Genomic DNA, 23,639 nt, shown 5'->3' on the forward strand with positions numbered 1-23,639 from the left:
TGTTGTGACAAGGTAGTGGGGGGTATACAGAAGATAGCCCTATTTGGTAAAATACCAAGTCCATATTATGGCAAGAAAAGCTCAAATAAGCAAAGAGAAACGACAGGCCATTATTACTTTAAGACATGAAGGTCAGTTAATCCAGAACATTTCAAGAACTTTGAAAGTTTCTTCAAGTGCAGTCGTAAAAACCATCAAGCGCTATGATGAAACTGGCTCTCATGAGGACCTCCACAGGAATGGAAGACCCAGAGGATAAGTTCATTAGAGTTACCAGCGTCAGAAATTGCAGCCCAAATAAATGCTTCACAGAGTTCAAGTAACAGACACATCTCAACATCAACTGTTCAGAGGGGACTGTGTGAATCAGGCCTTCATGGTCGAATTGCTGCAAAGAAACCACTACTAAAGGACACCAATAAGAAGAAGAGACCTGCTTGGGCCAAGACACACGAGCAATGGACAGTAGACCGGTGGAAATTTGAGATTCTTCAAAGTAGCCACCCTTTGCCTTGATGACAGCTTTGCACACTCTTGGCATGCTCTCAACCAGCTTCACCTGGAATGCTTTTCCAACAGTCTTGAAGGAGTTCCCATATATGCTTAGCACTTGTTGGCAGATTTTCCTTCACTCTGCTGTCTGACTCATCCCAAACCATCTCAATTTGGTTGAGGACGGGGGATTGTGGAGGCCAGGTCATCTGATGCAGCACTCCATCACTCTCTTTTTTGGTAAAATAGCCCTTACACAGCCTGGAGGTGTGTTGGGTCATTGTCCTGTTGAAAAACAAATGATAGTCCCACTAAGCGCAAAACAGATGGGATAGCGTATCGCTGCAGAATGCTGTGGTAGCCATGTTGGTTAAGTGTGCCTTGAATTATAAATAAATCACAGATAGTGTCACCAGCAAAGCACCCCCACACCATAACACCTCCTCCTCAATACTTTACGGTGGGAACTACACATGCAGAGATCATCCGTTCACCCACACTGCGTCTCAAAAGACACAGCGGTTGGAACCAAAAATCTCAAATTTGGACTCCAGACCGAAGGACACATTTCCATCGGTCTTATGTCCATTGCTCGTGTTTCTTGGCCCAAGCAGGTCTCTTCTTCCTACTGGTGGCCTTTAGTAGTGGTTTCTTTGCAGCAATTCGACCATGAAGGCCTGATTCACACAGTCCCCTCTGAACAGTTGATGTTGAGATGTGTCTGTGACTTGAACTCTGTGAAGCATTTATTTGGGCTGCAATTTCGAGGCTGGTAACTCTAATGAACTTCTCCTCTGCAGCAGAGGTAACTCTAGGTCTTCCATTCCTGTGGTGGTCCTCATGCCAGTTTCATCATAGCGCTTGATGGTTTTCGCGACTGCACTTGAAGAAACTTTCAAAGTTCTTGAAATGTTCCGGATTGACTTACCTTCATGTCTTAAAGTAATGATGGACTGTCGTTTCTCTTTGCTTATTTGAGCTGTTCTTGCCATAATATGGACTTGGTATTTTACCAAATAGGGCTATCTTCTGTATACCCCCCACTACCTTGTCACAACACAACTGATTGGCTCAAACGCATTAAGAAGGAAAGAAATTCCACAAATTAACTTTTAAGAAGGCACACCTGTTAATTGAAATGCACTCCAGGTGACTACCTCATGAAGCTGGTTGAGAGAATGCCAAGAGTGTACAAAGCTGTCATCAAGGCAAAGGGTGGCTATTTGAACATATATTTTGATTTGTTTAACACTTTTTGGGTTACTACATGATTCTATATGTGTTATTTCATAGTTTTGATGTCTTCACTATTATCCTACAATGTAAAAATAGTAAAAATAAAGGAAAATCCTTGAATGAGTAGGTGTGTCCAAACTTTTGACTGGTACTGTATATGTGGGATTGGAAGTGATGCATACAATTACATTGTCGCTGGTTCGATTCCCAGAGCATACAAGGTCAAAAATCTGTCGCTGCGCCCTTGAGCAAGGCACTTCACCCCAATTGCTTCAGGGGCGCTGGACAATGGTAACCCTGGCCGTGACCCTAATCCCTGCGGGTGTCTCAGGGAGCGTTGGGATATGCAAATAACACATTTCCATTACACACTTATTATTAAACTAAAGACACAAAAACGTGTACTGCATTACCTGGAAATCCTCTGAGAGCTCCATGAAGAATCTCTCATAGATCTTCAGCTCTTCAAACGGCCTGCTATGGGTCTCTTTGGGTCGCAGTTTATTGATGTCCGTTTCTATGTCATCATTCTGCAGAGGGGAGAACGCATCATCAAACACCTCAAAAAGCAGGAACAGGATCCCAATGGAAAACAGTGTATTAGATTGTATTTACTTCAACCTCAGAGAGAGAGAATGTGGTCAGAGAGCAGCTGTGGTTGTGGTCAGTATATACACTGAGCAAGAGGACAAATATATTAGAGTGTCTAGTTTGAGAAACAGATGCCTCACAGGTCCTCAACTGGCAGCTTCATTAAATAGTACCCGCAAAAAAAAAAGCCATATCTCAGACTGCCCATCTTAATCTTTTATTTTTATTGGCCAGTCTGAGATATGGCTTTGTCTTTGCAACTCTGCCTAGAAGGTCAGCATCCCGGAGTCGCCTCTTCACTGTTGACGTTGAGACTGGTGTTTTGCAGGTACTATTTAATGAAGCTGCCAATTGAGGACCTGTGAGGCGCCTGTTTCTCAAACTAGACACTCATGTATTTGTCCTCTTGCTCAGTTGTGCACCGGGGCCTCCCACTCCTCTTTCTATTCTGGTTAGAGCCCGTTTGCGCTGTTCTGTGAAGGGAGTAGTACACAGCGTTGTACGAGATCTTCAGTTTCTTGGCAATTTCTCGCATGGAATAGCCTTCATTTCTCAGAACAAGAATAGACTGACGAGTTTCAGAAGAAAGGTCTTTGTTTCTGGCCATTTTGAGCCTGTAATCGAACCCACAATTGCTGATGCTCAAGATACTCAACTAGTCTCAAGAAGGCCAGTTTCATTGCTTCTTTAAATCAGCACAACAGTTTTCAGCTGTGCTAACATAATTGCAAAAGGGTTTTCTAATGATCAATTAGGCTTTTAAAATGATAAACTTGGATTAGCAAACACAACGTGCCATTGAAACACAGGACTGATGGTTGCTGATAATGGGCCTCTGTACGCCTATGTAGATGTTCCATTAACAATCAGCCGTTTCCAGCTACAATAGCCATTTACAACATTAACAATGTCTACACATCAATTTGATGTTATTTTAATGGATTTTTTTTTGTGCTTTTCTTTCGAAAACAAGGAAATTTCATAGTGACCCCAAACTTTTGAATGGTAGTATATATATATATATATATAGATAGATACAGTGGGGGAAAAAAGTATTTAGTCAGCCACCAATTGTGCAAGTTCTCCCGCTTAAAAAGATGAGAGAGGCCTGTAATTTTCATCATAGGTACACGTCAACTATGACAGACAAATTGAGCATTTTTTTCCCAGAAAATCACATTGTAGGATTTTTTATGAATTTATTTGCAAATTATGGTGGAAAATAAGTATTTGGTCACCTACAAACAAGCAAGATTTCTGGCTCTCACAGACCTGTAACTTCTTCTTTAAGAGGCTCCTCTGTCCTCCACTCGTTACCTGTATTAATGGCACCTGTTTGAACTTGTTATCAGTATAAAAGACACCTGTCCACAACCTCAAACAGTCACACTCCAAACTCCACTATGGCCAAGACCAAAGAGCTGTCAAAGGACACCAGAAACAAAATTGTAGACCTGCACCAGGCTGGGAAGACTGAATCTGCAATAGGTAAGCAGCTTGGTTTGAAGAAATCAACTGTGGGAGCAATTATTAGGAAATGGAAGACATACAAGACCACTGATAATCTTCCTCGATCTGGGGCTCCACGCAAGATCTCACCCCGTGGGGTCAAAATGATCACAAGAACGGTGAGCAAAAATCCCAGAACCACACGGGGGGACCTAGTGAATGACCTGCAGAGAACTGGGACCAAAGTAACAAAGCCTACAGTAACACACTACGCCGCCAGGGACTCAAATCCTGCAGTGCAAGACGTGTCCCCCTGCTTAAGCCAGTACATGTCCAGGCCCGTCTGAAGTTTGCTAGAGTGCATTTGGATGATCCAGAAGAGGATTGGGAGAATGTCATATGGTCAGATGAAACCAAAATATAACTTTTTGGTAAAAACTCAACTCGTCGTGTTTGGAGGACAAAGAATGCTGAGTTGCATCCAAAGAACACCATACCTACTGTGAAGCATGGGGGTGGAAACATCATGCTTTGGGGCTGTTTTTCTGCAAAGGGACCAGGACGACTGATCCGTGTAAAGGAAAGAATGAATGGGGCCATGTATCGTGAGATTTTGAGTGAAAACCTCCTTCCATCAGCAAGGGCATTGAAGATGAAACGTGGCTGGGTCTTTCAGCATGACAATGATCCCAAACACACCGCCCGGGCAACGAAGGAGTGGCTTCGTAAGAAGCATTTCAAGGTCCTGGAGTGGCCTAGCCAGTCTCCAGATCTCAACCCCATAGAAAATCTTTGGAGGGAGTTGAAAGTCCGTGTTGCCCAGCGACAGCCCCAAAACATCACTGCTCTAGAGGAGATCTGCATGGAGGAATGGGCCAAAATACCAGCAACAGTGTGTGAAAACCTTGTGAAGACTTACAGAAAACGTTTGACCTGTGTCATTGCCAACAAAGGGTATATAACAAAGTATTGAGAAACTTTTGTTATTGACCAAATACTTATTTTCCACCATAATTTGCAAATAAATTCATTAAAAATCCTACAATGTGATTTTCTGGAAAAGAAAATCTAATTTTGTCTGTCATAGTTGACGTGTACCTATGATGAAAATTACAGGCCTCTCTCATCTTTTTAAGTGGGAGAACTTGCACAATTGGTAGCTGACTAAATACATTTTTTCCCCACTGTAGATAGATATATATGAGAGAGAGAGAGATGTATGTACAATGATTATAGCATTCATAATTGCACTATGCCTCAATAAAATGTAAATTACAGGCTTATGTTTAGGGCATTGTTACAAAAAACTGATATCCTCAGAGAAATAACTGGGGGTCAGAGCCACTGGAGCCAATCAGAAGTGGACAAAAAAATTGCTTTTAATGGACAAAAAAATTGCTTTTCTTTCGAAAACAAGGACATTTCTAAGTGACCCCAAACTTTTGAACGGTAGTGTATGTTTGCATGTAGTCATTCTGCGGTCAGTCAAACAAGGTGTGGTTTAAATTATAAGGCTGCGTTCATGGTCACTGTACCCCAGCGTGGTTGTTCTTCTCCTCCTCCTCGTTCTCCGTGTCGTTCTCGGCCTCGGCATCCTCATTATCGTCGCTATCGTCCACCACATCATCCACTAGAAAGCACAGGGAAACAGGCAGGGTTGGCATCAATTCCATTTCTAATCAGTCAATCCAGGAAGTAAACAGTTTACTTCCTGAATTGACAGAATTGAAACGGAATTGACCCAAAGATTAAAGGCGTAACCTGACTGGTTACAGGGTCTAGCGTTTCCAAAAAACTAAGATCATCTTCAGTACCAAGACAATCTTAAGTCCATTGGTAAGCAAACGATGAACAATGATCTCAACGCTAAAGAGGATATTTATGATTTTTGGAAACTCAGCCCTGATTGGTTGGTTGGATTGTGCACTAGATGAGAGAAGAGAAAGGTGATTGTGAGAATAAGCAGCCAGGAGTGAGATGAGATGGGAGGGATAGATAGAGAGATAGAGAGATAGAGAGAGAGAGAGAGAGAGAAGAGCTGGTGTCTTGATTGGCCAGCCTGCAGATGGCTTGTTGAGTGAGGTGATGTCAATGAACAACTGTAAGTAGTGTGAAAGTTCTCGAGTTACAGATCCTTAATGTAGGAGAGGGTGTATTATACTGTTAGTAGTGTGACAGATTGAGGAGTGTGAGTCAGTAGTGGTTAGGCTGCTGCTATTTATTGTGACAAGTCTTACCCCATGGGGGCTTGGTGTAGAACTGGTAAATGGGGACTCCTGAAAGGGACGTGTAGAGCGTGTGAGTTAACTGTGTGCAATGACCATTGGGGTGATTTAAGAGGCTCGCAAGTATTGTGAGTATAGAATGTGTGTGTGTTTGAGCCTCACCCCCCGGGGGCTGGTTGTAGAGCTGAGCGACTGGCCCTCCTGCAGGTACATGAAGCAGCTGGTGGTGGAAGACACTCTTGATGGTGGGCAGAGGGAGGCGGTTCTTGGGGAAGCACTTCCTCATGATAAGGCTGGAAGTGTTGATCAGAGGGTCCAGAGTCCTCACCGGCAGGCACTCCTAAAAACAACACATCACCATCATTATTATTTATCACCATCATTAATATTTACCATTATCATGAACATTATCATCACCATAATCATCAGTGTTGGTGTAATGTAAAGGTGAGACTCAAGGTGGGGGTGTTGAAGCGAGAGTTGGGGCTAAGGCTAGGGACATAGACAGAGGGTGGCTGAGTCTAAGCTCAAGTTTTGGTAATGTTGTCACCCTACTCACAGTGGAGGTGTTATAGAGGATCCTCATCCCGTCAGCATCGATGAAGGCCTTGCGGCCCAGCTTGCTGTTGGTGATGTTCTTCAGGCAGCCCAGGACGCCCTTGCGGATGAGCATGTGGCGGTGGCACGTGTCGTTGCGGTGCCAGTCCTGGTAGATGTACAGCAGGACGGGCACATGGACCACCGCCCGCCGGGCGTTGGTCTCTGAGGGAGGGAGTGTTGGATGGATGGGGAGGGAAGGAGGGATGGAGAGAAGGTGTGAGGAAGCGAGGGAGGGAAGTAGGGAGCGAGAGAGAGAGGGAGGGAAAGACAGATACTGGTTGATAATAGCCACTGACAATAGCACTGTTATTGAAAAACCATGACAGGACATTGTCCTAAACACTGCAGAGTGAGAGCAGTACTTACTGGATTTGAGCAAGGCCCCCAGTGTGTCCAGGGATACTCTGTTGAGTAAAAGACAGCCAGAGAAAGGGGTCAAAAACAGCAGCACACACACCATTCATCCTCGACACACATACACACACCACTTACTTCAGCAGACTGGTGTTCTTTTTGCTGTAGGGTCCGATGATTTTCAACATGAGCTCCACCACTCCATTCTTCCCCAGGGACACAGCGTTCACAGCTGAAGACAGACAAACCTCAGTGCCCTCAACAATACCACCAGAAAGAAGTTGGCTGTAGTTGAAGCTATACTACAATAGGTTGGGATAGTAACTGTCAGTCAGATGTATGGTTCCTATGGCAACAGTAGGTTGGGTTAGTAACTGTCAGTCAGATGTATGGTTCCTCTGGCAACAGTAGGTTGGGTTAGTAACTGTCAGTCAGAATGCTGGTTCCTACAGTACATGTAAGGTCAGTTTAGTAAGTGTGGGTCAGACTCACAGTTGGAGGAGTAGACGCGTAGAACCAGCAGACAGGGCAGCAGCAGCTTGTGGTTCTGCAGGTTTTGTTTGAGCAGGTTCACAGTGACGTTCAGAGCTCCGTTCAGACGGGCTTTCACACCAAACTTCCTGTCTGAAGAAAGAAAGACAGACGTGAAGGGGTGTACGTGCTAGAATTGGTGTGTTTGTGGTATGGATTTAGTTTATGGTAGAAGTTTGAATGACAATGTTGAGGCTCCTGGTACAGTGGTAGAGTACCTTCACATATAGTGTGTGTGTGTGTGTGTGTGTGTGTGTGTGTGTGTGTGTGTTACCTTTTGGTCCAACCTTGGCCAGGACTGAGTGGAGCTGCAGCATGACCTCCTCACTGGGGGGAGACTCTTTACTGGCACTAAGGACCAACTGCAGCAAGATGCCTGTGCCACCCTTGGACACAAACACTCCAATCCTGCGCCCCCCACCTGGGATAGAGAGAGACACACACACCTATTACCACAGCCTTCACAAATTGATCAATCACCATTTCAATTTTCACAAGTCAACTGATCACCGTCAGTTTCCACAAAATCAACCTATCAGTTCAGTTGTCATTGGGCGCAGTTCACACAGACCATCAGAGAAAATCTAGACTAATCTCAACTGGATTCCATCAGTCTGGCAGTGTGACCAGGCAAAAAACAGACAATGAACAAAATCCTGTTTTAAAGTTTTTTGAAAGATTCTTGGTCAGTCTCAGATGTTGTCAGAGTTTGTGTGAACAGGTTCCAAAGTTCTACAATCTGACAATCTAAACCAGCTGAAATGAGTCTAAACTTTCTCAGATGCTCTCTGTGAACTCAGCTTTAGAGTAAAAACCTACCCAATCAAAGCACTGTTTCCACCCAAGACAATTGACACTTGTAGAATCAGAGCGCAGGACACTCAAACAGAACACAGTTTGCCCCAATTATCCAATTAAAGAGCGGTTACCACTTACCCACGGTTAACAGCTCATTCAGAATGTACAGAATGTTCAGGATAGTTTGCAGATCCCTTGTGTTCTATCAAAAACAGAGAGCATGCTGGGTATTACCAACACACTCAATAACATGTGAGCATGGACAAACATATTCATACATGTGTGCACACACATTGACAGACACACAGCCATTCGTGCACACACCACCAAATCTACGCATACCTACGTATTCACACACAAACCTTCTCCCTTAGGATTCAGTCTCTACAAATAGGGAGTGGCTTTTCCCCAACTCATAAATTGATCTGTCATCAAGTGGTATATAAATACATGGAGAGATATAACTAGACGGGGAGATTTAAAAGCCATTGCCAAAACCAAGTGTGTGCCATGTAAACTGCATCTCAGGGAGGACTATTATTTCCAATACTTTTAGGATACCATGACATTGATAGTCCTTGTTATACAGTGAGGGAAAAAAGTATTTGATCCCCTGCTGATTTTGTACGTTTGCCCACTGACAAAGACATGATCAGTCTATAATTTTAATGGTAGATTTATTTGAACAGTGAGAGACAGAATAACAACAAACAAATCCAGAAAAGCATGTCAAAAATGTTATACATTGATTTGCATTTTAATGAGGGAAATAAGTATTTGACCCCTCTGCAAAACATGACTTAGTACTTGGTGGCAGAACCCTTGTTGGCAATCACAGAGGTCAGACGTTTCTTGTAGTTGGCCACCAGGTTTGCACACATCTCAGGAGGGATTTTGTCCCACTCCTCTTTGCAGATCTTCTCCAAGTCATTAAGGTTTCGAGGCTGACTTTTGGCAACTCGAACCTTCAGCTCCCTCCACAGATTTTCTACGGGATTAAGGTCTGGAGACTGGCTAGGCCACTCCAGGACCTTAATGTGCTTCTTCTTGAGCCACTCCTTTGTTGCCTTGGCCGTGTGTTTTGGGTCATTGTCATGCTGGAATACCCATCCACGACCCATTTTCAATGCCCCGGCTGAGGGAAGGAGGTTCTCACCCAAGATTTGACGGTTCATGGCCCCGTCCATCGTCCCTTTGATGCGGTGAAGTTGTCCTGTCCCCTTAGCAGAAAAACACCCCCAAAGCATAATGTTTCCACCTCCATGTTTGACGGTGGGGATGGTGTTCTTGGGGTCATAGGCAGCATTCCTCCTCCTCCAAACACGGCGAGTTGAGTTGATGCCAAAGAGCTCCATTTTGGTCTCATCTGACCACAACACTTTCACCCAGTTCTCCTCTGAATCATTCAAATGTTCATTGGCAAACTTCAGACAGCCCTGTATATGTGCTTTCTTGAGCAGGGGGACCTTGCGGGCGCTGCAGGATTTCAGTCCTTTCCGGCGTAGTGTGTTACCAATTGTTTTCTTGGTGACTATGGTCCCAGCTGCCTTGAGATCATTGACAAGATCCTCCCGTGTAGTTCTGGGCTGATTCCTCACCGTTCTCATGATCATTGCAACTCCACGAGGTGAGATCTTGCATGGAGCCCCAGGCCGAGGGAGATTGACAGTTATTTTGTGTTTCTTCCATTTGTGAATAATCGCACCAACTGTTGTCACCTTCTCACCAAGCTGCTTGGCGATGGTCTTGTAGCCCATTCCAGCCTTGAAAATAGTAGCGCCAGCACTGTTTGGTTTGGGATGGCACGATAGTGTGAAAGGGGTACTCAACGATATTCCCTGTCATGAATGTGTTGGTCTCCTTATGCCCTCTCCTTATTATGTTGTGGTATCGTACAGTAGCAGAATATGGAGTTCAATTATTGACATGTGAGTTCAATTTTTGGCACTAACTTAACTCCATAGTGGAATGGGACGGGAACTCACCTCCAAAGTTGCCAGGATTACCTCCATGCCACTGGAGCCCTTGGACATGATGTCCTTCCGTGTCTTCTCTGTAACACAAAGAGGGACCTTAGTTACGTTACGTTTTCCTGCACTATGTTAGTGTTTACAAATAGGCTACTGTAGTACAAATAATCATCATGTTGGCCTTTTTACCATGCCATTTCTTAATCAAATAGCAGAATTCATGTGAAAATGAGTAGTACTGTATTAGCAAATATAAAAATAACATACAACGCATTCGGAAAGTATTCAGACCCCTTGACTTTTTCCACATTTTGTTACGTTACAGCCTTATTTGAAAATTGATTTTTTTTTTTTTATTCCCTCATCAATCTACACACAATACCCCATAATGACAAAGCAAAAACAGGTTTTTAGAAATTTGTGCAAAAAAAACAGAAATATCACATTTACATAAGTATTCAGACCCTTTACTCAGTACTTTGTTGAAGCACCTTTGGCAGCGATTACAGCCTCAAGGTTTCTTGGGTATGATGCTACAAGCTTGGCACACCTGTATTTGGGGAGTTTCTCCCATTCTTCTCTGCAGGTCCTTTCAAGCTCGTGAGTTTGGATGGGGAGCGTCGCTGCACAGCTATTTTCAGGTCTCTCCAGAGACATTCGATCGGGTTCAAGTCCGGGCTCTGGCTGTCAACTGTGGGACCTTAAATATACACACAGGTGTGTCCCTTTCCAAATCATGTCCAATCAATTGAATTTACCACAGGTGGACTCCAATCAAGTTGTAGAAACATCTCAAGGATGAGTAATGGAAACAGGATGCCCCTGAGCTCAATTGAGTCTCATAGCAAAGGGTCTGAATACTTATGTAAATAAGGTATCTGTTGTTGTTTTTTTATAAATTTGCAAAAGATTCTAAAAACCTGTTTTCACTTTATCATTATGGGGTATTGTGTGTAGATTGATAAGGATAAATATTAATTTAATCCATTTTAGAATAAGGCTGTAACGTAACAAAATGTGGAAAACATCAAGGGGTCTGAATACTTTCCGAATGCACTGTATAGGCTTATAAATAACATGTACAGTACATTAGACGTGCTAAAACATGAGCCCTCCAGCTCTCCATTTACAGAAATGCTCAAATCCATCTCCTGTTGCAGTAGAAGGGTGGAACATACTCCTCTCTCTCTCTGTCTGTCTGTCTGTCTGTCTGTCTGTCTTAGCCTGCCACCAGGGGTGTAATTTACGTGAGGGCAATGGGGAACATTTGCCCCCCATTATTAGAGAAAGAGGCAACATTTTCTTCCCCAATGATATGTTGAAGTCAAACCTATGCCTCTGCCTGCCTGCCATAGATTCTCTCTAAAACACTAACCACACGGATGGAAAAGAAACTCCAGCAACCTTTCCGTGATGACGGGGCTTCACACACACACACACACACACACACACACCATCGGAGCAAAAACTCAAAACCACAACTAAAACTCATGTGTGCCCAAATGTATACCTTCAGGCGTAGAAACCAACAGAAATAACCAGGAACACAAACAAAATAGGGCTTAGTCAACAGCACGCAGGGCAGCTCATATCCCGTGAAATAGAGTCATTTTGCTGGTGTTGATGCCAGCCACACCACCTGGACCAATAAATGTTTGATGGAGCAGACCTAATGAACACCAGGATGAATGGGAATATGGAGATGAAAAGTGTGAAACATCCCCCCTCTGATTTATAGGCTCATAAATAAAGCACACGTCACAAATCAGGTTTCAGCACTGGGGCAGCCAACAAGCTCAAACACAGACCAGACGTACACCCACACAGATGCACCGCTCATGGATGCACACACACACGCGCACACGCCCTGGTGCATAATTCATCTTCACAAGACCTGGTCCAGTCTCTCATCTACGCCCCCGCGCACACACGCTTCAACAGTCAGCGGCTGTGCGAAAAAGTGACCTCTAAAAACATTTGTCATACCAGACTTTTTAAAGCTCTTCGAAAACAAAAACAATACTTCACAGTTGAGCCTGAAAACAAAATAAGAATGCAAATACCTATAAAAAAAATGCATCAAGTAAAATAAACTTCATGGTTCAAATCAAATGTTACTATTGATGTGATGATGACCGTGTGACATTCCAATGGCTTCACTGTAAGTCTTGTATTAGGCTAGTAAGGAACTGTATTATGGGCACCAACTACCCAGTATCATGGTATTCATGTTGTGTTATCTGCACAAGAAATAACCAATACAAGGGTTTTATTGGTTATTGAAGTAATCTACTGGATAATAGAATACAGTGGGCTTTACACTGACTTATTGGCTGGCAAGGTGAACCGTAAACGCTTCAGAAATCAGTTAAACTTTTCACAACTTTCTTTTATTAACAGAGTAGTGATTTTATTTTGTGCAAATACAAGATTTGCAGATTCTATAGAAACCTTTGTTTCGTTGAACAGTAGCCTAGCTGCACAAACTGCTCAAAGCAGTAGCTAGCTGTAGTAGATCTAACAGTGTTCTGCACTACAGGGGTTGCATGGTGCTGCAGAACTGTAGTACTTTTCTTCCTCGTCCACCAGTCTCAGTCCCATTCCTTACCTGGGGAGGTGGAGCGCTCTGCGGGGGCCACCAAGCGGCTAGATCTCCCGGTGTAGCTATATTCCATCTTTCCCAGAGGTAGGATCCCCCCAAACAGCCTGGAGTACACTGAAGCAACTGCCCCCAAGCCCAACCACCAGACCAGACCAGGATAGAACACAGCTCTTAGTACCTCCCACTGCACGTGCACTCTAAAAGTCCAGACCTAGAAGGCTACTACACTACCCAACCTCCACTACCTACTCAGCATTCAAGCCCAGACAGACGGACCGACGGACAGGCAGACCAGGCTGTGTTCCAGCAAGGTGCCCTCCTATGCAGACAGCAAACATGATACCCAGGCATGGATAGAAAGATAGGAGGCAGTTGCCCTTTTGTCTCTCTCTCCACCCCCCCCTCCCTCCCGATCGATAGTTACATACCACAATATTCCTTTGGACGATTTACATCGATACTTTGACTCCAAATGTTGTATTTGTTTTGATAGGTAGCGTTAGCTAGCGCTAGTCGGCTGTACCTGTGCAAAAACTCAGTTATTTTTCATCCTATAGCTTGTTCATCTTCTTTTTAAATAGCGAGACAACATGTTTTCAGCACTTATTTCCATGACTGATAAAAAAAAAAAAAAAAAATCTCATGCTCTCGCATCTCTCTGCAGCAGACATATAGAGAGCAATACCTTTGGAACATCATATTGCAATAAAATGAGTAGTATGAAATTGCCAGTGTTTCCACTGCAGTCATTTATCTGTGGTGCTGCGCCACGGCAGAATCGTTGCCACCACGCCTATAAAATATGTTTATTTAACATTAAAAAAGATTTATGCTAGAACAGTCCACATTGACTTTGTCAGCAAACAAAACGAGTAACGAATAGAAGATTCTGACTACCCCATAGTAGAATAGTTTAAATCTACAGTATTTACCTAGTCGGATTGTTGTTGTGTGTTCTATGCGAGATAAATATTCCTCTTGAGGCGCATTCAAGTTACGAGTACCATAGGGAGGGAAACGTGCAGTCAACGCACAACAATTCTTGCAATCACAGGGAAAACAGCAGTTTTAATGGCCTTTATTAAAAAGAGGGGGATCCCAGCTTTCCATTCCTACTTGATTTATTTCTCAACTCCTAAATATGCGCGAACATTTACATTTTAGTCATTTAGCAGACGCTCTTATCCAGTTAGTGAGTGCATACATTTTCATACTGGCCCCCGTGGGAAACGAACCCACAACCCTGGGGTTGCAAGCGCCATTCTCTACCAACTGAGCTAGAGGGGACAACATGGGTTAAAAACGCCACCCTACCTCAAAATAGACTTAAATTGTGATGAGACAGATTACATTTTTAGTTGAGCAAGAGTAGTGGCAATGAGGGAAAGTGTTGGGGGAAGAAATGGTGACATGAGGTTTCTGTGAGTACAGGCAGGGGGCGTGTTACCCAGGGGGCGTGTATTCACTGTGTTTATGAACGCTTTTTGAGAAATAAAATTCATCAGTAGGATGTTAACTAGTCAAAACTGTTGCCACAAAGTTTGAAGCACAGAATCGTCTAGAATGTCATTGTATGCTGTAGCATTAAGATTTCCCTTCACTGGAACTAAGGGGCCTAGCCCGAACCAGGAAAAAAGCCCCAGACCATTATTCCTCCTCCACCAAACTTTAGTTGGCACTATGCATAGGGTGGCAGGTATCATAGGGTGGCAGGTGGCATAGCGAAAGGTTGCTGGTTCAAATACCCGAGCCGCCATGCTGTAAAATCTGTCGATGTGCCCTTGAGCAAGGCACTTAACCATAATTTGCGCAAGAGGTGCTGTACTACTATGGCTGACCCTGTACAACACCTGCACCTATCAGGTGTATGTGACAATAAAACATTTATTTAATTTTAGTTATTATATGCATGGTCCAATATGTTAAAATAATTTAAACAAATAATTGTACCAATATGTTATTGGGTTCATTATTGGGTTCATTTCTGTAGGTGGAAATTATATTTTTTATATAATTTTATTTTTATTCATTTTGGAGTATAATGTCCTTTTAAAAAGTCACCAGAACTGAGCTTCAGTCCTTCTAAATAATAATAATACTAATATGCCATTTAGCAGACGCTTTTATCCAAAGCGACTTACAGTCATGCGTGCATACATTTTTGTGTATGGGTGGTCCCGGGGATCGAACCCACTACCTTGGCGTTACAAGTGCCATGCTCTACCAGCTGAGCTACAGAGGACCACAGAGGACCACATTTTTATGCTCTACATAAAAATATATATATTGGGAGGGAACAATCTAATCGCAATACATATAGAATTGTGAGAATTGCAATACATATCGTATCTGCACCGAATTATCGCAATAATATAATATTCTGAGGTCCCTGACAATTCAAAGCCCTAATGATGACTGTGTGAAACAGGTCTGGATGTCTCCCAAGTGGGGCTGGCTGTGTCAGGGTGTGGCCGGAGGCCGAGCCCAAGAAGAGCTGTAGCCTGTCGTGCGTGCAGAAGTCAGGACCACAGAGATTTATCACTGCAAGAGGGACGTCCCACCGAGAGAGACACGCTCACGTTTCAACATGCACTGCTGCTCTGATTTCAGCTAGAAATGAGACAGCATTCCCTCTCTAGAAGACTATGTTTTCGATTGAAAACCTATTTGAACAACAACAACCAAATAGATAATGTGATGACCTTCAATGAATCCAAAAGTGATGAAGCGTGACTTCTACAGGCTACATCAGACATTGGAAAGTCTGTGCTGCCCATGTTCAAAGAAGCAGATTTTAAACAAAAGGTGTAATACAAAAGGGCTGAAAGCCACGTTTTGCTAACTGGCTATGAGCTTAGAATGAAGAACTTGATCCAGCCAAGTGACCTCTACATCAGTGGAGGCTGCTGAGGGGAGGACGGCTCATAATAATGGCTGGAACGGAGCAAATGGAATGGCATCAAACACATGGAAACCATGTGTTTGATGTATTTGATTCTATTCCACTAATTCCGCTCCAGCCGTTACCATGAGCCCGTCCTCCCCAATTAAGGTGCCACCAACCTTCTGTGCTCTACATCTAACTCAGATCAGCAATCTGAAGCTTGGCACGACAAACCAATCCATGTGTCAATGCTGATCTTGAAGTGATCTTCAATCAATGTTGACGTCCAGTTCTCTCCTTTCCATTTTCAAAGTTTCAACTTTGCTCTAGCTCAACAAACCTAGCACCACTGGTCCACCACTGACCCTTGTCATCGCAACAGATGTATATATATGCATGTGAGTGTCTACAACAGAGCTGTGTCATGCGAGTCTCTGACATTTGTATGTCTAGCTATGCCAGTTATCTCAATAGCAAAAGGCCAATGTGTTTTTTGTCTAAACAGTATCACATTGCTGACTAATGTGATGGGATCTCACTTTCTCCATCAGCTGTTGACCCAGCAGTCATCACTCTTCACTCAGAATGATGTGATACACCAGATTAGATGTAAGGCTTTTTGATATTTTTTTTGTGAAGCAGATACAGTATATCGACATGCAAATGTTTGTTATTCACTCAAACCAGGAACTGTGTGTGTGTGTGTGTGTGTGTGTGTGTGTGTACACTCGATGGCCTTCCTCAGTGCAGTATGTCTGGGAAGATTCACTGAGGGGTGCTGGCTGGGTAATTATAAACTGATTGAAACAGCTTTTCATCAAATGTCAGATTCTCTGTGACGTACAAGCCAGCAGGGGGGTGGGAAGGAGGAAGGATTGAGAGGAACTCACGTCGGGGAGGGAGCGGGGGGAGGGTCAGGTATCACTCCCAATGGGGCAGAAAGCTGAGTGTTCACTGGGTGGGGGTCAGGGTGGGGGGATCCAGTTACAGAGCTAACCGTCCCTCCGCTAAAATGTTTCCACTACTAAAGACATGCAACATGCCATCCTAGGACAACCACCCCAAACATCTACCCACTAACGCCCCAACACCCCTTTCACCCTCGTAAATCTCCCCTGGCCAACTGAAACACATACCAATTATTGTCCCCAAACATCTACTTAGCCGCCCAAATACCTTTTGACCTATTCACACATCCTATAGGCTGTCACGTGACCACTGTCCTCATCTACCCAGACACGCTAAAGATAGGCTACATAACAGGACAGTAAGTGTGGGCAGTTCTACATCAACTTTATTGACTTCCAGTAGGCTTTTGACAGCATCCACCACGAAACCAGGCCTATTATGGTTCTTCTAAGAAAATGACTGTAAAAAAATATCCACCTTCTCCGAAGAATCATGAATGTCATATTTTGGCCAAACACAATATCAAACACCAACCTCCTCAGACAAACAAAGCAGAAAGCTGTGGACACAATACTCAAAAGACACAGATAGTGCTGGTTTGGACACGTTCAAGGAAGAACACATACCCAATTCCAAGAGTTGAGCCATCCACTGGACTCCAGAAGGAAGGCCCAAGACAACATGGTGGATAACCATAGAGAATGAGCTACAACAACATCAGCACTAGAGTTGAGGTACAGAGGAGAAGATGGCCAAGACAATCTTTGTTGATGCTATTTGCACCAGCTGGCTTAACAGGGGTGAGTGAGTGAATGTCATGTATGCATAATACTGTAATGGGTTTGAGCTTAAGGGAGGTGCAGCCATGAGAAGAACACAAATAATGTTGAAGTGTTGTTATAAGCCATTGTTGGGGATTTGCGATACAGGTAGAGGTTTGGTGCAAGTGAAATGCAGCCACAAAGAAGGTACAGATGTAGGATCTTAATTTGAGCCAGTTTGCTAGAGCAGGAAAATAATCCTGCAAATCAAATCAAATTTTATTGGTCACATGCGCCGAATACAACAGGTGCAGACATTACAGTGAAATGCTTACTTACAGCCCTTAACCAACAGTGCATTTATTTTTGACAACAAAAGTAAAAATAAAACAACAACAAAAAAAGTGTTGAGAAAAAAAAGAGCAGAAGTAAAATAAAATAACAGTAGGGAGGCTATATATACAGGGGGGTACCGTTGCAGAGTCAATGTGCGGGGGCACCGGCTAGTTGAGGTAGTTGAGGTAATATGTACATGTGGGTAGAGTTAAAGTGACTATGCATAAATAATTAACAGAGTAGCAGCAGCGTAAAAAGGATGGGGTGGGGGGGCAGTGCAAATAGTCCGGGTAGCCATGATTAGCTGTTCAGGAGTCTTATGGCTTGGGGGTAGAAGCTGTTGACAAGTCTTTTGGACCTAGACTTGGCACTCCGGTACCGCTTGCCGTGCGGTAGCAGAGAGAACAGTCTATGACTAGGGTGGCTGGAGTCTTTGACAATTTTGAGGGCCTTCCTCTGACACCGCCTGGTATAGAGGTCCTGGATGGCAGGAAGCTTGGCCCCAGTGATGTACTGGGCCGTACGCACTACCCTCTGTAGTGCCTTGCGGTCGGAGGCCAAGCAGTTGCCATACCAGGCGGTGATGCAACCAGTCAGGATGCTCTCGATGGTGCAGCTGTATAATTTTTTGAGGATCTGAGGACCCATGCCAAATCTTTTCAGTCTCCTGAGGGGGAATAGGCTTTGTCGTGCCCTCTTCACGACTGTCTTGGTGTGTTTGGACCATGATAGTTCGTTGGTGATGTGGACACCAAGGAACTTGAAGCTCTCAACCTGTTCCACTACAGCCCCGTCGATGAGAATGGGGGCGTGCTCAGTCCTCTTTTTTTGCAGCAACAGGAAATGTGAATTATTATTTGGATTATATAATTAATGGACATTTTTGTAGGGGTTGATACATTTTTCATAAGGTAAAATCAAGTCAGACATTTCTAAGTGAAAATTACAAACTTCAGAAGCCTCAAATACATTACAACTTTAAAAAGTTATACTGCAACAGGGTGATCAAATTAAGATCCTACATCTGTAACACAAGTGCCTCAACTTGACTTGCTTGAGTTGTTCCACAAAGACATGCGATACAGATATGATCAGATATGTCTGTGATACAGATATGATAGGGTGCAGCTATTATCAGGCTGCATTGCAAGCAATCATTCAGTGTGAGAAATTCCACCGGAGCAGACTGGCAAAATGCGATCAGCTTAATTATACTTTTTTGACCAAGCGTTTATTAGAGGCCGGCGTTTCTTTGCTAAAATGTTAAATTATACCCAGCTATTACAAGAGACAGGCACTTGTTGGAGACTCTGCGTTTAATGGAAGTTTTACGGTTTGCTGACTCAAATATAGGATAATATTTTCCCATTAGCCTTTACGGCATAGTTTCAGCTACTATATGGTCAATGAGTAACCTGGCTAGCTAGGCTCAGCTAGGCTCAGTGAGTGTGAAAGGGGTTGTATAGGCTAGTAATCTTCTCACCCTGTGTCTGGATGAGGTGGAGGATCTTGGCAGTGATCTGCCTGGTGATCTCAGGGTCCGCCAGCATGGACTCCCCGTTCAGCTTCTCCAGCTGGCCCAACAACATCAGCACCCTGGAGTTACTGGGAACGCTGGGAGAGAGAGACAGAGGTTTAATACTTGACACATACCCAGGCATGATCAGCCCATGTTCTCATAAAGCAAATATTTTCCGTAGTACGCCCTAATGAACATGACCCTGCTCTGTGGTTATATTAAGCTCATGTTGGGCAGTGAGGTCAAAGGTCACATTGGCATGACAACAGCCATGGGAGAGAGAATCAAAATGTAGAAATAGACCCAATGTCTCTCATATGCCCTTATAAAGACAGAGAGAGACACACACACACACACAGACAGAAAAAAGAGAGACAAACAAACTCACATACTAAAATACAGTGAGAGTGAGATGACAGAGTGAGATACTGCCCAAACAAATACACTAACGCAGACACATGCACACACATATGCCTTTATGCACTACTAACACATTCACAGACACATTAGTTAGGCTAAAGAGCGCAGACATTCACACTAAGATAGAGTCAAACATTCTACCAAGCCCTTACAAGATGGCAAACATTATGGCTGTTTTCAGAGTTCATCGTTTATCAAAATGTAGCCTATAAATTGAGCTTTGCCATTGAAATGTTAGGCCTTCTTACTATAGGAAAAAAACGCTAATGATTACAGGTGGAGGAGCAAAAGTAGGCTTGCTTCAGACTAAGGCTAAAGTGGCAATAGGCTAGTCATTACAAGGCCCCAAAAAGTTATTGACCCCAAACAGTGAATGTTTGACAGAGGAACCCAACACAATAGCTAGGGTCAAGATGGCATCATGACAGGCCCTAGCAGGTTTAATGGTCTGTGGTGTTGCTGTCCTAAGACCATACAGTGTCACAAGACATTTAGCAAACAACAGTGTAGCATATGAGGGCAAGGGGCAGTGTGTGAGAGAGACTAAGAGAATCTGGCAGAAACAGTGTTCACACACACACAGAAAGAACCTGGCGCACTTGTGTGTGTCCAAGACAGTGGTCACTCACCCTTTATCAGTAGTCATTTTGGGCTTATTCATTTTTTCCTCACACATGTCAACATTTCACATCAACTGCAAGTAAAGAAAAGCAAGGATCAGAAATGCAATTCAGTTGTCATCCGGACTTGTGTGTTCACCTCTGGAAATCCCAGTCTATCTTTTCTATTCTCTCTCTCTCTGTTCTGAGATCCGCAATATGGAGAGATAACCCTGAACAACCCATACCAGTATATATGGGCCCCGTGTAGCTCAGTTGGTAGAGCATGGTGCTTGCAACGCCAGGGTTGTGGGTTCGATTCCCACGGGGGGGTGGTATGAATAAAATAAAAATAAAATAAATGTATGCACTAACTGTAAGTCGCTCTGGATAAGAGCGTCTGCTAAATGACTAAAATGTAAATGTACAAACTAGGGGCACGTTTTGCTCTATCAAGCTCAATTTGGGCGGCAGGTAGCTTAGTGGTTAAGAGCGTTGTGCCAGTAACCGAAAGGTCGCTGGTTCTAATCCCTGAGTCGACTAGGTGAAAAATCTGTCGATGTGCCCTTGAGCAAGGCACTTAACCCTGATTGCTCCTGTAAATCGCTCTGGATAAGATTTTTTTTTTAAATGTTTTGTTAAAACAAAAGTTAAATGGCTCCAGTGTCAGGAAACAAAAGAGCCATGACTATGTGATTAAGACACTTAAGGTAATCAGAGCAAAATCATGACATTACATTTTAGCAGACGCTCTTATCCAGAGCGACTTACAGTTAAGTGCATACATTATTTTTTTTATACTGGCTCCCCGTAGGAATCGAACCCACGCCATGCTCTACCAACTGAGGTACAACCCTGCCGGCCATTCCCAATTGTGCGCCGCCCCATGGGTCTCCCGGTCGCGGACGGCTACGACAGAGCCTGGATTCGAACCAGGATCTCTAGTGGCACAGCTAGCACTGCCTTAGACCACTGCGCCACTCGGGAGCAATAGGAGCAAATCACTAGTAAAGAGAGAAGCAGTATTTGACCGGGGTCATTAATGAGTTATTACCATTCATTATGTAATTGATTATTTTTTCAAGTGTGTAGCCTATCACATGCACTATTCCTGGATATGAAATTGGAGGCCATCATTTTATTCCAACAAGGATGTAACTAGTGGGCCTACATGTACAGCCGATGCAGTGCATGCCTGTTGTTGTTAGCCCAGCTATCTAGCTAGCTAGCTTGGCCCAATTGATGTAGCTAGAAGGGCCTAATCAAGCTGAACAACGTCATCTGGCCAGGCTGCCTATCTGCCAAATTTGTTGTAGATCTTCATTGACAACAACAACACTAGAGTTAACACAACGGCGAAACCAGCTAGACAGCTAACTAGCAGTGACCGACTGGTTTACGAGATAACTGTCTGGCTAGCTAAGGACTTCACAGCCCACACTGCACCTGATCAGTCAGTGTCCATTCAGTTTGCTAACTAACGTTAACGTAGCTAGATAAATTAGCGTTCCTGCTAATTTGGCTGGCTAGCTAGCTAGACATAAATTTGTAAACAATGACATGTTCTTAGCTATGCAAAATACTTTTTACGAACCTATATTGAAAGGAATTGTTGTCCCATTAGGGCGAGTCAATTCATAGAGATTTGTGTAGCCTGATGTTATGATACCAACCCCCTACTCGGTCGGAGAAATTAGGGTTCGGCCCTTGATTTGGGCTGTAGAAATTAGGGCTATCGGCCCTTGACGTGAACGGGAAAAAGCGATAATCGAACAGTAATCTGCACCGCTCGGTCATGTTGTCAACAAGGCAGCATGATGCATTTTTCAGAAACATACAACATCTCTTTTCCATAAAATATATGTTCGAATTTTCAAAGTAGTTTTAATTGGGAAGGCAAATAGACTTTCTATCACCGTCCGGTGTGAAAACACAGAATCCTACCAGAGAGGAAGAGGCAAAGCGAGAAGTTTTACTCTGCCCAAAATCTGTCCACGAAAATAAACCCACGAAGTGAGGATTTTTTGTATGGAGTTCAATTAAAGTGTCGAATTTGGTCAACAACAAATTGAATTGCTAATTTGTTACATTAGGCTTATTTGATCGAATATAAGTTTCGAATTGTTACAAATGCACTGATAAGTGGACGCACATGGCATTTCGGCAACTTCGAAAAAAACTACTTTATATCAAGTTGTGCCTGTTGTCATAGAGATAGAGGACTCATCATGGATATAACCCGTTTTAGCATTGACATTGCCAATGAGGACTTCCACCATTTTAAAGTAGTCAACTGGGTGGGGATTCCTATGAGTTGATTCCTATGGGTGGGGATTTCTATATGTTTATTAGCCAATGAAGAAGAAAATTGACTACTTTAAAATGGAGATAGACTAAATGGCACTGCCCATGCTGTCACAGACGCATAGCCTCAATATCATAGCTATCTATCTCTATGGCCTGTTGTTCACACACATATCTGCCCTCTCATTGGTTAAAATGGTCCCACCTGATCTCGCCTCCTCCCGCCTGCCTTCCATAATTGAGGACATGTATTTCCATCGTTAGAGCGGTCACTTGACTATCTTGTCAATATAATACACAGTCTTTGATGGTACTCATCCACGTGCTTAACCTACATCTCTTTTGTTTTGATCCGACTTCGCCGTCGGCCATAACAGGTCACCTGGCTGAAACCCGGCAGGCAGCCCGGTTCCAAAACGAATGCAATCAACGCTAACCCGCTTCACCCGGGGCATTAATAGAACTACCTCAATGTCAAAAAGAACTGCCAGGAGGTGTGAACAACGCGAGAATGCGAATGTGTTTTTATACCGGACGCAAATTATGACTAGGAGCAGCTCTGATGCTGCGTTCAAATGCTAGTTAGAACGAATAAACTCGGACATTTCCGACTTGCTGGTTCGTTGAACGCGGGACTTGTATAACTACATCCAGTTAGCAAGTCGGAAATTTCAGAGTTTCCTAATTCCGACTAGCATGTGAACGCGGTACAAATGAATGCTGGTCATAAACGCGGATCAAACATCACATACACCATTAACAAAATAGGGGGCAAAACCCCCACACTGGCCTGAAATCAGCACCCAAAGAGAACCTCCAAGCATATCCGACCCGATTGCTTACAGCTGTACTAAGGTCGGACAGCATTCCTGTGTATACTGTGGAGCCAAAATGGCGCTGAAAACCTACCTCAATCCAGGGATGAGTAATGCAATGTACTCCGAATTGTCCCATTATCCCAACTGTTACACTGAGAAGATTGAAGGACTGCAAGAAAATTAGCAGTTGTTCAATCTTCTTGGTGTAACAGTTGGGATAATGGGACAATTCGGAGTACAA

The 23,639-nt window shown here is 43.6% G+C and overlaps 1 protein-coding gene across 1 annotated transcript in view; it reads right to left on the bottom strand.

Moving 5' to 3' along the window:
- agtpbp1 (ATP/GTP binding carboxypeptidase 1) overlaps window positions 1-21,962 on the bottom strand; it is a 59,345-nt gene extending 37,383 nt beyond the window's left edge. The window contains exons 1-14 of the mRNA XM_084176264.1: window positions 21,871-21,962; window positions 20,307-20,371; window positions 19,222-19,352; window positions 10,262-10,329; window positions 8,415-8,478; window positions 7,753-7,899; window positions 7,440-7,571; window positions 7,086-7,179; window positions 6,960-6,997; window positions 6,553-6,755; window positions 6,156-6,333; window positions 6,006-6,044; window positions 5,304-5,398; window positions 2,142-2,258 (exon numbers count right to left, since the gene is read on the bottom strand). Coding sequence (XP_084032390.1) covers window positions 2,142-2,258; window positions 5,304-5,398; window positions 6,006-6,044; window positions 6,156-6,333; window positions 6,553-6,755; window positions 6,960-6,997; window positions 7,086-7,179; window positions 7,440-7,571; window positions 7,753-7,899; window positions 8,415-8,478; window positions 10,262-10,329; window positions 19,222-19,352; window positions 20,307-20,353 — 1,353 coding nt within the window. The 5' untranslated portion in view covers window positions 20,354-20,371; window positions 21,871-21,962. The remainder of the gene's footprint in view (window positions 1-2,141; window positions 2,259-5,303; window positions 5,399-6,005; window positions 6,045-6,155; window positions 6,334-6,552; window positions 6,756-6,959; window positions 6,998-7,085; window positions 7,180-7,439; window positions 7,572-7,752; window positions 7,900-8,414; window positions 8,479-10,261; window positions 10,330-19,221; window positions 19,353-20,306; window positions 20,372-21,870) is intronic.
- Window positions 21,963-23,639: the final 1,677 nt, after the last annotated feature.

Source organism: Coregonus lavaretus (genome assembly GCF_964263955.1).
Source record: "Coregonus lavaretus genome assembly, chromosome: 14".
NCBI classification, from domain to species: domain Eukaryota; kingdom Metazoa; phylum Chordata; class Actinopteri; order Salmoniformes; family Salmonidae; genus Coregonus; species Coregonus lavaretus.